This window comes from Ovis canadensis, chromosome 19, assembly GCF_042477335.2.
Source record: "Ovis canadensis isolate MfBH-ARS-UI-01 breed Bighorn chromosome 19, ARS-UI_OviCan_v2, whole genome shotgun sequence".
NCBI lineage: Eukaryota > Metazoa > Chordata > Mammalia > Artiodactyla > Bovidae > Ovis > Ovis canadensis.
This window is the reverse complement of record NC_091263.1, coordinates 61960493-61973834: the sequence shown is the minus strand read 5'-3', so window position 1 is coordinate 61973834 and position 13342 is coordinate 61960493. Positions and strand designations below refer to the sequence as shown.

At 50.6% G+C, this 13342-nt stretch overlaps 1 protein-coding gene across 5 annotated transcripts in view; it reads left to right on the top strand.

The window, feature by feature from the left end:
* CACNA1D (calcium voltage-gated channel subunit alpha1 D) overlaps positions 1-13342 on the top strand; it is a 351812-nt gene that overhangs the window by 237404 nt on the left and 101066 nt on the right. For all 5 annotated transcript variants that reach the window (XM_069561585.1, XM_069561588.1, XM_069561586.1 and 2 more), the window contains exon 9: positions 5546-5715. In XM_069561585.1, coding sequence (XP_069417686.1) covers positions 5546-5715 — 170 coding nt within the window. The remainder of the gene's footprint in view (positions 1-5545; positions 5716-13342) is intronic.

Sequence of the window (13342 nt, the reverse complement as noted above, 5' to 3'; positions counted from 1 at the left end):
CTACAGTCCATGGGGTCACAAAGAATCAGACACAACTGAGCGACTTCACTTTCACTTTCAGAATGATTACATTTTCCAAATACTTCAACAAATTTTTCTTGGAAGTGATTTCAAACATACAAGAAAAGTTGCAAGAAGAATAGCTTAGTAAACAATCCAGATGTCTTTTACTCAGAATCACTTTTTATTAATATTGTGTCTGCTTTTTAATTTATCTGTAAGGGATGTGGACTGGTTTTTTAATATTAAAAAAATTCTTTACTGTTTTTAGGTATTCAGGGGCTCAGATTATCTCAGATTTGGCCAGTGGCTTCTCATATCCCATCACATTTTGCTTTTGTTTTCTTTTTTTTTTTTAAGCACTTTCTTATCTTCTTAGTCCTGTATCTGCTCTGCCTCATTCCTGGAATCAGCCATTTCTCAAAAGTCCACTGATCTTTATAATGGGAAATAGTATTAGAGACCAAGATCTGGATGCCAGGTGTGCTCATAGCTACCAGCAGTGGGAATGTCTTTGTTTCTAGGTCTTTCTGACAGAGCTAGGAGGTAGATACATTTACATACATATAGTCATATGTGTACATCTTTAGAAATCATGAATTCACGTCAGCATCCTAGTTGCAGTCCATCCCCAAAGGGTTCTTTCTAACTGTCCCTCTCCCATCTTTCTGTGTCCCTCCTTCCACAGGGAGAACCTTGGCTCCCAAGTGCATTGACACATCAACTCATTTGTGAAATCCTCAGTTCATTCAGACACTCAGTCGTGTCCAACGCTTTGCCACCCCATGGACTGCAGCACACCAGGCTTCCCTGTCTATCACCAACTCACGGAGCTTACTCAAACTTGTGTCCATCCAGTCGGTGATGCCATCCAACCATCTCATCCTCTGTTGTCCCCTTCTCCAGGCTTCGATCTTTTCCAGCATCAGGTCTTTTCCAAGGAGTCAGTTCTTCGCATAAGGTGGCCAAAGTATTGGAGCCTCAGCATCAGTCCTTCCAGTGAATATTCAGGACTGATTTCCTTTAGGATGGACTGGTTTGATCTCCTTGGTGCCCAAGGGACTCTCACGAGTGTTCTCCAACACCACAGTTCAAAAGCATCAATTCTTTGGCACTCAGCTTTCTTTATAATCCAGCTCTCACATTCATACATGACTACTGGAAAAAACCATAGCTTTGACTATGGACCTTTGCTGGTAAAGTGATGTCTCTGCTTTCTAACATGCTGTCTGAGTTGGATATAGCTTTTCTTCCAAGGAGCAAGCATCTTTTAATTTCATGGCTGCAGTCACCATCTTCAGTGATTCAGTAACATAAAGTCTGTTACTGTTTCCATTGTTTCCCCATCTATTTGCCATGAAGTGATGAGCTGCTACTGCTGCTGCTAAGTCGCTTCAGTCATGTCCGACTCTGTGCGACCCCATAGACCGGATGCCAAATCCTATAATATATCTAATGTTGTTTCAGCAAGGTTTCATCCATATCACTGCAAACAAACAAGCTTACTGAAAAGAGTTCAGCATTTGTCTGTGGTTCCACCCTCACGCCATCCCTGCCCAGATGATAAGAGTGTACAGCAAATGTTCATAAACTACTTGAACTAGTTGTGTCTCTCTCCTTCAGGGTGGTTATGACACTCATTTGAAGAACAATCAGATTCATTTATTTCACTTGTACTTTAAGGGTGTTTTCTCTCCATCTTATCTTTGTTGATTTAATTAAGAACTTAATGTTTAAAATATTAGCATGATTCTAAAAGTTAGACTGTAGAAAAAGGTGCCCTTAGTGCCGCTCCTACCAGATGCCCTCTAGTCCCTTGATCCATCCCTTTGTGCTTTAACCTTCAGATAAGGTTTCCTTATTTTCTCTTCTTTTGCCTCCAAAGGGTAGCACAATATATGTGTTTTTTTTCTCCAAGCACTTTTAAAATCTCCCTTTGGCTTCCCTGATAGCTCAGCTGGTAAAGTATCTGCCTGCAATGTAGGAGACCCTGGTTCATTTTCTGGGTCGGAAACATCCCCTGGAGAAGGGATAGGCTACCCACTCCAGTATTTTTTAACTTCCCTGGTGGCTCAGATGGTAAAGAATCCCCCTGCAATGCAGGAGACCTGGGTTCGATCACTGGGTCAGGAAGATCCCCTTGAGAAGGGAAGGGCTACCCACGCCAGTATTCTGGCCTGAAGAATCCCATGGACTACATAGTTCATGGGGTCTCAAGAGTTGGACACGACTGAGCAACTTTGACTTTATCTGCAACCGGTAGGCTTCTCTCACATGTGAGTTGTCAGATTTCTAGTCACTTGTGAAAGTCTGGTGGTTTCTACCAGTAGACTTGTTAAATTAACTTTTATAATAGTGAGTGTTACTTAGTCCCTTAGTACTAGGCTTCTAGAATGACAGATTCTTACATGAAATGGAAAACTGTTTTCCTCATCCACTGAAGTTGATAACTTTTCAGTGGACTCAGGTGAGATTTTATGGAATGCAGGGTTTGTTGTGAACGAGTTGTTTTCCACTGAGCAGAGAGCAGTACAGGGTTGATGGGGTACTTGCTGGCTCTTTGAGGTCACTCCATGTCCTAGGATCCCACGTGTCCTTTTGTGCCTCCCTCAGTTCCGCTGGCATCATGTAGCTTCGAGCCCATTCAGAGCTGTTTGTAATTTTTCTCCTTTCAGTACGCGAGTAACCTCCTCTAGTTCTAGTTGCCTTTTATTATACCCAGATTCGACAGCTAGATGTTATGCTTTTGAACTTCATGTTTGTGCAGTACTTTGCGATGTTCATGATGGCACCCTGTTGAACACCTGGCTTTGCCCTTGTGAGACAGGAGAGCAGGTAGCGTGTCAGTCTTGCAGGTGAGGAAACTGAAGCTCAGGCACAGAAAGTGACAGGGTGGGGAACAGAGTCCAGGTCTCAGACTTAGAGCCCAGTGTGGTCTGAGAGGAGCGATGGGGCAGCTGAATTGGTCACAAAGAGCCCACCCCCTGCACCTTCTCCTCCGCCTCATCTCAGAGCCGACAGGAGATTTATGCCTTGTCAGTCTCAGTTCTGTCCAAATCAGGAAAGGTTACGTGCCTGCTAAGTATTAGGCCATTCAGAACTGTCTAGAATCAGTTCGGAGAGTTTATATTAACAGTTTTGCTACATGAACAGTTATAATAGTCTTTAGTATTCACAATAAATGGGCTACAAGCCAGAACTTGGCAGTGTATTTTAGTCTCAGAAATTCTAGTCACAAAAGGATTTTACCTAGGTGTATTTTGCTGTATCCCAACTACCAGAATGTGCAATAGTGATGCAGCCTGTTAGAAGGTCTTTTGTATTTCTGATGTAAAAAGACTTAATGAAATGTGTTACTAAAGCCAGATGCCCTGTGAAACTTAAGAGTGACTCTTCTGCTATCTTAGTAATCTTTTTTTTCAAGACTCAGATGAGATATGTAACCAGAATCAGAATACCCTGTTTATACATTTTCATGTGAATTGAGTACTCGAGTTCAGAGTCAAACTCAGAGAAAGGTTTATGCTGGGATACTTCTGTTGGGAAAGATTAGAGGCCAAAGAAGAAGAGGGCAGCAGAGGATGAGGTGGTCAGATAGCATTACCGACTCAGTGGATATGAATTTGAGCAAACTGTGGGAGTTAGGGGAGCCAGGGGAGACAGGGGTGCTGCGGTCCATGGGGTCACGAAAATTCAGACACGATGTAGTGACTGAACAACAACAACTACTTTTGGTAAACAGTAGACTTGAAGGCCCACAGACTTGGTCTCTACAATGTATTTAAGAGAACAGATTATGTGACGCATTTTCACACTGACACGTGACACTCCAGGCCCTCCACTTGTTCGAGGAGGAGATTCTGGTTCAGGTGTGACATTTTCAGAGCTGAGATTCAGTTCGTGAACCTGCCCAGGAATGAGTTATTCAGGTCTGGTATCTCCAGAAGCCAAGGCTGAGAAGCCCCATATTGTTCTCAGGATATGGTTCTTGTGAGCAGCAAGGGGCTGCCTTCAGAGGCCTTTCATTTTGAGAGGGAGGGTGTCTCCCCAGGAGGTTCTAGGCCTTGATCTGCTTCCGCTTACCCCAAGAATCCCCTGAGTCGGCCCCCCCAAGAGCCAGGCTCAGGATGCCCCACAGCCTTGCCTCCGCCTCACTTCTCAGCAGGTGAAGGTGGGACAGACCAGCTCTAGCAGAAAGGACAGATCCTGGGGCATCTGAAAAACTTAGGGGCAGGGAAGGTGTCCTCTCTAGTAGGGGCGGGCAGGAGCTGGCACCCTGGGGAGGAATCCGCTTTCTTGCCCGAAGCATCCATGTCACTAGGTTTTCAGGTGTCTCTTCAGCCCACCCACAGCCCAGAGCTGAGGGAGGGCAGGGAGAGAGAGAGTAGAGGTTGACTCTACGCAGGTCACCTGCCCTTCCTCGGTAGGGCTGGGTTATCGAGATCCTGGCAGGGGAGACGCGCTGGCTTTAGACTGGAAGGAAGGCAGACGTGGCGTCCGTCGGCATCCAGCGGTCCCTGTGCAGGAGCTGCACTGCCTGTTATCGCATCTGCTTTCTTAGCAGCTTTGTGATCGTACTTCCTAAATCCATAACACGCATACCTTGGCTCCTGTAACAGTTCACGGTTGGAAATGCAGATGGTTCCTCGTATATGAGAACTGGGTAATCATCCACCTGACTTCCTGCCTTGCCTCAGCCAATGTGGGATTCTGTATATATGCAGAGATGCAGGCTTGCAGACAGGAAAAGTAGAGTAAACCATGAACAGTTGGGAACATTTCCTCGTCTGCCAGAGCCTTTCCAGGGCAGGTGTTCCCATAAATGGGCAACAAATCACGCTCCCCTTTCCCCTCCTATGGGGAGGACTTTGGCGGGAAAGATCGTGGCAAGAAGCGACAGTTAAGGAAGATAACAGTGCTTCACGGGTGCTCCATTTCCTGTCTGGGAAGAGGGGAGCGGGGCTGTCTGGGTGGGGGGAGGGCTCTCTGCTCTGAGCCTGTCCGCTACTCTGGCTGGATCTGCAGAGGGTGGGGGTGGGGTCTCAAGGCTCATGGACCCCACAAAGGGACCAGTACACATTAGGATGCTGAGTGTTACCTCCAAGGATGAAAGAAGCCCCCTAGGACCACAGCTTGGCCCCCTTGGTCCTTTCTCTTTGAAGCATCAGGCCCGCTATCAGGAGGCTCTGCAGGAAGAGGGACATCTCTGAGTCCAGGCCCCTGCTGGGGGAATCCAGGGCCTGTTGTGATAGCACATGGTATCTGGGGCCTCGGCTCACTGGGAGTGCAAAGCTCCTAAGGGGTGCTGGTTTTCTGAGGGGCGTGCATGTGCATTGGCGTGGTCTCTGCAGCTCTGACCCCCACAGTCTTGCTTGGGAGGCACTGGTGTGTGTCCTGTCCGTGTGTGTGGCCCCTGTTGTGTGCTCGTGTGGCTGTACTTGGTGCCGTGTGTCCTGCCGCGAGACTGCTGTGCGGCCGGGCAGATGGCTCTCAGGGCGTGTCCCGGGACGTCCTGACGTGTGCCCGTTCTCTTTGCCCTTCTCAGAGAGTTCTCGAAGGAAAGGGAGAAAGCGAAAGCACGGGGAGACTTCCAGAAGCTCCGGGAGAAGCAGCAGCTGGAAGAGGATCTTAAGGGCTACTTGGACTGGATCACCCAAGCAGAAGACATTGATCCTGAGAATGAAGAAGAAGGAGGCGAAGAGAGCAAACGAAATAGTAAGTGACACCTCTGCTGCTCGGGACCGACAGGGCCCATGTGCCGTTCAGATGCCCGCCTGCGGCAGGTATCTCTTCTGCTCTGAGACCCAGAGCACCCTCTAGCTCTCCAGATGTGGGCCTGCACATCAGAGAGCCCATTTGCACTGACTCTGCATTTCTGCTTGGGGCGTGGCGTGGGCTTCAGATATGTATCTTGTCTTGTGGCTTTTTGGTTGCAGAGGGTCAGCTGGATGCTCTTTGTGCCCTGGGAATACAATAAGCCTCAGCTCTGGGGCAAGGGTGTGGTAAGATGAGTATGTGCTTTGCATCAGAGGAGATGAAACTGTGGGTCCTCCAATTCAGAGTGAGTTATTGGAAGGGACCTTGAAGAGTAGGGCCACTTTATCCTTCAGCTCCTTGAAGTGGCTTCCATCTGCGCCAGACATGGGATGCCAAATAATCAGCTCATCGCCCACTGGAAGACAATAGTTCAGTGTTTAGGGCAGTGTTAGGAGGCATGAGAGTTCATGCGGCTGCTCCAGAGCACACCTAGCTGGTCCCCCACGCTGGGACACTGGGCACCGGGGACTTTCCTGCAGCAGGAAGGTCTATGTTCAGTCCACCACTGGAATTATCACTATCACCCAAAGCATCTCTTTTATCATATGCTTTTCTTGCTCCTACTCTTCTTGAAATGGTCTGTGCCTCCGGTAAAAGGGGAAATTGAAATTCAGCAGTAGAGTTGACATAAGCCATTTGTGATAGGTTTTAAATCTAGACTAGTTGATAGTAAAGACCTACGGTGCCAGTCCATTGAGAGGCCTGGGAAACCAGATTAGGCCCTGCCCCATGGAAGATGACTGAGCAGGTCCTGCACAGAACCCTCAGACCGTATGCAGTCAGGCCTCCGTTCAGCAAGGCCGTGCGGATGCCTGGAGGACTCCTGGGGTGGGGAGGACGGGCCCACACCCAAGTGGATGCAGCACGAGGAGACAGGAGTGCAGGTCGCGAGAGGAGGCAGGCTGTGTACCTGGGGCTGACGGCGGGGGATGGGGGCTGGCCACGATCGCCTGGGACTGAACAGTGGGCCCTGGGCCCTGAAGGATGGATGGACCTGAGATGTGTCAGGCAGAACGTCCTGAGTTGAGGCAGTGAAGGAGGAGAACATGAAGGTGGGCAGACAAAGGCTCCGGGAGGCTGTGAAGGGCTACTCCTATGGCTGGAGCCAGGGGTGTGCAGGGAGAATGGGTGAGCGGAGGCTGAGGCCCAGGGTCAGCACGTGCCTGAGCGAGTTGGCCTTCGCGATTGTCCGAGCCTGGGACTCTGAGCCTCTGCTTCTGTGGAGAGTGTTTCTTGTCATCAGGGATGCACACTTGACTCAGTCCTGTGTGCTCATGGTTGGGGGGTGGGCTAAGGGGGGAGCTGGTGTGTGCAGGCCCCCTGCTTCCCAGGCTGCACCACTGCCTCCTCAAGGAGAGCCTGGGGGCCGCCCTCTGAGGGTGAAGGAACCAGGGAGCACTTTATCAGACTAAGTTCCTCAGCTATGAGGTGAGGGTTTCCAAGTGGACAATCACGTGAGCTCCACATCTGATGACGTGGTGTAAGGAGTGTCGACACATCTTTGGCTCAGCTCTGCCTAGGGAGGGGGTGAATCCCGTGGCCTTCACAGAGCACCTGTCCCTGCAGCGAGGCCAGGGACAAGCCTGCAGCTCAGGGCTGCCTGTCCCGCTGTCTTCTTCTTGGTTCCCAAGCTGTGGCCTTGATGCTGCCCCGCAGGGCTCCACCAGCCCCCTGCCCCACTCTCCTAAGCCCAGCGTGTCACCTGTTGTGTATAAACAGACACAGGTCTTGTCCCTTCTTCTGAGCAGGGCCCCTTGCTCTGTCAGCATTGGTGTGGCCTGTAGGGGCTGAGCAGGGTCCTCCTGCAGGCAGATGTCGTTTCGTCTCCTCATTGCTCCCCGCTCTAGTCACAGATAGGGTCCACCTCGTGGAGCCAGCATCATTGTACTGAAACTCTTCTGTGGCCTGTGATTTGAGGAGTAGGGATTTCTGCAGGACTTGAACCAGTGTCTCCTGGTTGCTCTGAGGGTCCAGTGCATTTCCTGTGTCCTGCCTCTGCCTGTGAGGAAACGTCTGATGGCAAAATCAATGCCTCTGCCTGAGGAGACCTTCCCACAGCATCTAGTGTGAGACAGAGCAGAGAAGCCGGCATCATAACCAAGGGCCCGCAGTCTGCCGTGGGAGCCCAAGGAGGACGTGGGGATGTGGGATGAGGGGGGATACAGGGGAGGCCCTGCGGGAGAGGCTGTGTCCCCTCTGCGCTCTGAGGGACAAGTATAGCCTTTGGTTGTGGAAGGTTGAGGGGGAGTGCTTCTCACGCTAATGAAATGGCATAAACAAGGTAGAGTGGTACACATGTTCAGAACCCCTAAGTGTATTTCTTAATAAGCAAGGAAAGAAAGTAAGCCCCCTTAAAAGTTGCAGAGCCTCAGAATGCGCTGTGTAATGGGAGCGCCGATCCCCAGAAAGCTGCTCTGTGTCTCGGGGATGTCAGCGCCGTGGCTTCAGCTCTATGCAGCGAGGCTCTGCGTCAGCACGTGGGACCGGCTTCACGATTGGTCTGGAATGGCAGCTCCTTCTGGGGCACGCCAACTCTGTAGGCTCATTTGCCAGGTGCTGGGGTGTCCTGTGGAGTGAGAACATGATACCAGGAGACTGGTATTTCCCCAGTCCTCAGAGCTCCAGACCCCCGGTGCATCAGGGTTGGAAATGGAAATGTAAATCCGAGGCTGTGGGAACCATGCTGAGGTTTAACTGACTTGAGAAGAGAGCCCCAAGCCCCCTCCCAGCGAGTGCATTCCCCCGCGGCCCAGACTTCCTGGGGGCGCAGCCCTGCCAGGGTTTCGCTGGGGCCTCCGTGGCTGCCAGCCGTTCCCCCCTTGTCACAGAAACACAGGGAGGAGGGGTTCCCCTCTGTGGCCCTCCTGGCCCGCTGACCGCGGCTGGCTTACCACCCGTCCACGCCGAATCTGGTCTCTGTACCTGTCACCAGCCCGTGAAGTGTGGGCATTGCCGATGTCCTCCCCGAGCTTGTGAGGCTCACCCCACACCCCAGCCCTGCCCTGTGTCCTCCCTGGGGAAGGGCGGGGGGAGCTCCTGCCTGTGCCCGTGCCACCTCGGGATGCTGACTCCACTGAGTGTCTTTTTCACTTGGGTTGGGGGTGCAGTGGGATGGTCTCTTCCCAGACATGGAGGAATTGAGTAAGAGTGTGAGAAGAGGCCTCCGTGGTGGCTGAGGCTCAGCCTAGACAGGGGGGACTATTGATAACAGCAGGTGTCATAAGCCCATGGGAGACAGGAGCGGGCCTGGAGAGCATGGCCACGCCCCTTCTCTGGAGGTGGCCACAGTCGAGTTGAGTGACTTGAGCACTAGGCACATTACCCAACATCGCTGAGCCCCAGTTTCCTTTCCTGCTGGAAGTGGAGAAAGATGTTTGCCTCATGACAGGATTGTCATGAGGATTAAGTGTTCCATAACTGGTAGGAGTTGCCACAGCTGTCAGAGGACTTGCTGCTGCTGTTGTCATCAAACTCCAGGAAAACCTGACCTGAAACAAAATTGTTTTTGGACATTCTACTAGATCCCTACCCAAACTCAGAGAGAGGACACGTTTTAGGACCCACATCCCTATTCCTTACTGTTTAAGAACTCCAAGGTTCTCAAGTATTGATAGAAAACAAATCTGTCAACTCAGTCACTTTTGAGATATAGCAGCCCAGCTTGCTGGCCCTTGAAGATGGTTTCTACCTTGGTGTCAGAGAACAGATGTCAAATCAAGCACTTGGAGATGTGCTCACGTTATCTTTTCTCTCTGATCTACTAAATGTCACTGTCTGCACATGTGGTGCCCAACTCTAGCTGTGTGTGACAGTCACCTGGGGAGTGGGGTTGCATCCCAGTGCCATGCCTCACCCCCATGCTGATTCACTGGTGACGGGACCCAGATGTGGCTCCCTGGAGGTTTCAGTGTGAAACCAGCGTTGGGGACTCCTGAATGCCAACATACCAAGTGTCACACTTGGAAGAAGACAGAGGAGAGGCAGTGGGGTCCCTACCTTTAGGGCTGTCTGGTACCACAGTGACAGGTAGCTCTGGCTTTGTGTGTCCACAGATTATTTATGATGCTTGTTCCCTACATTTGCTGTTAGAAAGCTAGTGTTACACAATTAATTGAATGGACAAGATTCCCTTGGAAGTTAGTTCCTGAGCATATGGGATATTTTCAAGGATAATTTATTTAACTTTTTGCTGAGCTTCAAGTTCCTTAAGAAACTCTGCCAAATCTCAAAGTGATTTTTTAGATGTATGCAGCTGCTTCTGAGTGAACAATGGAGTTTTGCTGGGGCCATTAAGATCTGAAAGCCTCACATTCTATTTTAAACTCTTCTCATTGTCAGTGATTAGTCCTTTAAAAAAAAAGCATTAAAAATAATGAAATCCTTTTAAAGGAAGCTCATTCTAAAACTCTGGCCAGAAAAGCAAGGCATTTTCTGAGGGAGCTATGAATGCTCAGTAATCCCTGTCAGTGGGGATGTAGGATGCCCCGAAGAAGGGAGTGGAGGACACGCTGACACGCCAGCCCTGACTGCAGGGGGGAGCCCTGTGTTTTCTTCACCAGGTCAGTCCTGGAGGCTGTGAGCGCTGTCCCTGCCTGCCTCCCACCGGGATGCTGCCCCCTCGGCACACGAGGGTGCCACAGCTGTCACTTCCCGCCTGTGTGTGTCACTTTGACGCCTTTTACAGCTGTGTTTGATTTGTGGGGTGGGCAGAAAACCAGAGATGGCAAAGCTGTGTGCAAGCACAAGGCATGGACATTTGCTGGTCCTGTTGAAAAAGGTTGTGTCTTCACAAATGTTGATTTACAAAACTGCTTTCATCACGGTTAAACCACCTCAGGGTACAAGTTCAAAATGGAAAACATTCAATTAAAAGCTGTCAAGCAAACAGCAGCAGTTAGAGCTGCATAGGGTAAACACACATCCAGGGCAACTGCCCTCTCTGCAGGGAGCCCAGGGCTGGGGTTATGGGAGACACCCCCCCAACCCCGGGTGGTCCTGGGAGCCATCATCCGCCGGGGGCTGGCCTCTTCGGAGCCGGTGGGAGATGGACTTCGGGATGGCTGCACCACTGTGACGAGGCAGCCAGGTTTGTGAAGCTCTGACTCAGGGCAGTGTTTGTATTTAATATACTTTGATTACATAAGTGCTATTTGCCCACTGTAAGGAGTTCATGTAATACCGAGGTGTATAGAGCATGATAATTCGCTCATCTTCTCCTTAGAGAGAAGCAGGCTTGGCAGTTGGGAGCCTGCTCTTTCTGGCCTCGGCTGGGCACATGAGAACCTGCATTTGCACAGACAGCACCCTCCCTGGTCCCCACCACTAGACTGCCCAGCACAGATGGCCCTGCCACTTGTCTTTTTTCACTGAACCGTGTTCTGTGGATATCCTTCGATGTTTTGAAACAACATTTTGGCTATTTTCAATAAATGGCCAGTTTAAAGCTGCCACAGTGGACTGTATGGTCCATAGCGCATGTGGGCTCTACAGCAGCTACCAGAGTTGTGGTTTTATGCTTGTTCACGTGATCGCTGGCTTGCTCTGCCGCAGGACTGGGAGCTCCATGGAGGCAGAAACGGGGCTCTGCACGGGGCGGCTGGCACCTGGCAGGGTCTTTGTCACATGTCCAAGCTCCCAGTGGCTGCTTGTTGAATGAAAGAGCACCAGGTCATTGCTCACATTAACCAGGTGCTTCCTTGGTGCCAGACATTCTTCTCAGGGCTATGGGCACACGAGTCTGTTGCTCCTCACACCACTGTGTGGCAAGACCTCGTCAGAGGAGGAAAACGAAGCACAGAGAGACGAAGCAGCCTCTCGGGGCTGCATGACTGCTGCAGAGCCGGGATTTGAACCGAGGTTTTGCCGTAGTCTGCACATTGACCGCCTCTAGCCCCCAAATGCCGCACCTGTGTGGCCACTGGTGCCCAGGGTCCTGTGGGAGCGATGACCACGAATGGCTTTTCTGGGTCCCAGAGGAGGCCCGTTATCAGAAATGTGAGCCTTATGCCGAGTGACACCACTTCCCACTGTCACCAGCCGTGCGTGAAAGCTTGCCCTGTGTCCATTCACCATTCCCTCTGCTACCCTTGCGCTGCCCTGGGGCATGTGGCGCCTCCTACAGTGATTCGCCAGCCTGGAGCAGCCCTTGTATCACAGAGCTGTCTGAGGCTGGAGACCCTGGAATCGTTGTCTTGAGACCCGGACAAGGAAGTTTTCATGGTTGACTGTGCCTAGCCAGTGCTTGTATCATTATATTTCACTGTATGTACTATTCACCTCTTAGAGCAACTCTCTGAAGTGCAGGTTCAACCGTTATTAACATCTTATGAGCGAAGAAACTAAGGTTTAACACCGTTAGGTAGCACATCCACAGTCATTCAGCCAGTCCATGGGTGGGCTGGGATTAGACCTGTTCTATTTAGCTCCAGAACCCACTGCTTTAACCCCAAGTGTCCTGCTGCATAGGGTGATGCTGGCTGGACTCACAGAGCCAGTCAGCACCTAGGACTCCTGCTGATGTGCCCTCTCCCTAATGCCCTTCCTAGAGGGGAAGCCGAACCTTGGGAACGCTTGTCCAGAGTGGGTTAATTGGTTGTATATTTAGGACAGGTAGTTGTTGTTGTTGTTGTTGTTTTTTTTGCAAACTATTTGCTTTACAATATTGTGCTGGTTTCTGCCATATATCAACATGAATCAACCACAGGTATACATATGTCCCCTCTCTCTTGAACCTCCATCCTGTCTCCCACCCTCTAGGTAGTCACAGAGCACTGGGTTGAGCTCCCAGTGTCACACAGCAAATCCCCACTGGCTGGCTGCTTTACGTATGGTAATGGTAGGTTTCCGTTCCCCTCTCTCCATTTGTCCCACCCTCTCCCTCCCACACTGTGTCCATGGACAGGTTTTTGAAGACAGGCGTTATAGTATGCTAGCCACAGAAGGTGCATGCTCACTGCCAATCGGTCAGGTCCTGAACTGTAGATTTCTCCGTGGGAGGAGGGCAGATTTGGGGTTTGCCTGTCAGAGCCGGAGGATGGGGCCGCCTTCAGCATCCTCCGGCCTGCTGGCATTGCTGTTGCTGCCCTCTACTGAAGCATAATGAAATTGCCTGTGTTCCACTGAAGGGGTCACAGTGGCCGACTTGCTAAAAGAGGATAAGAAGAAAAGGAGATTTTGCGGCTTTCGCCAACGCAGGGCTAAAGATCACGGTAAACTGCTGAGCTGGAACTTCCTCTTTGGGAGACTCTTCTCCCAAAACCTCTGACGCCTGTTCCTTCCACATGGCATGGTGTGAGGTGCATGTGCTGGGTGGTGTGTTTGTGAGATGCCTGTATTTTCATTTCATTTCCTTGAAACTTGTTTGTGCTGTTTTCCTCTTGTCTTTTCCCTCAATATGTGTCTTAGCCAAGGCAGCATTGCAGTTTCCTCTTTGTTTGAACTGTACCTTTTAAAGAAGCAGCTGAACCAACTCAGAAGATTTATTTAATTCTGCATGAATATTCTTAGACTGGAAGACAGACTTTTT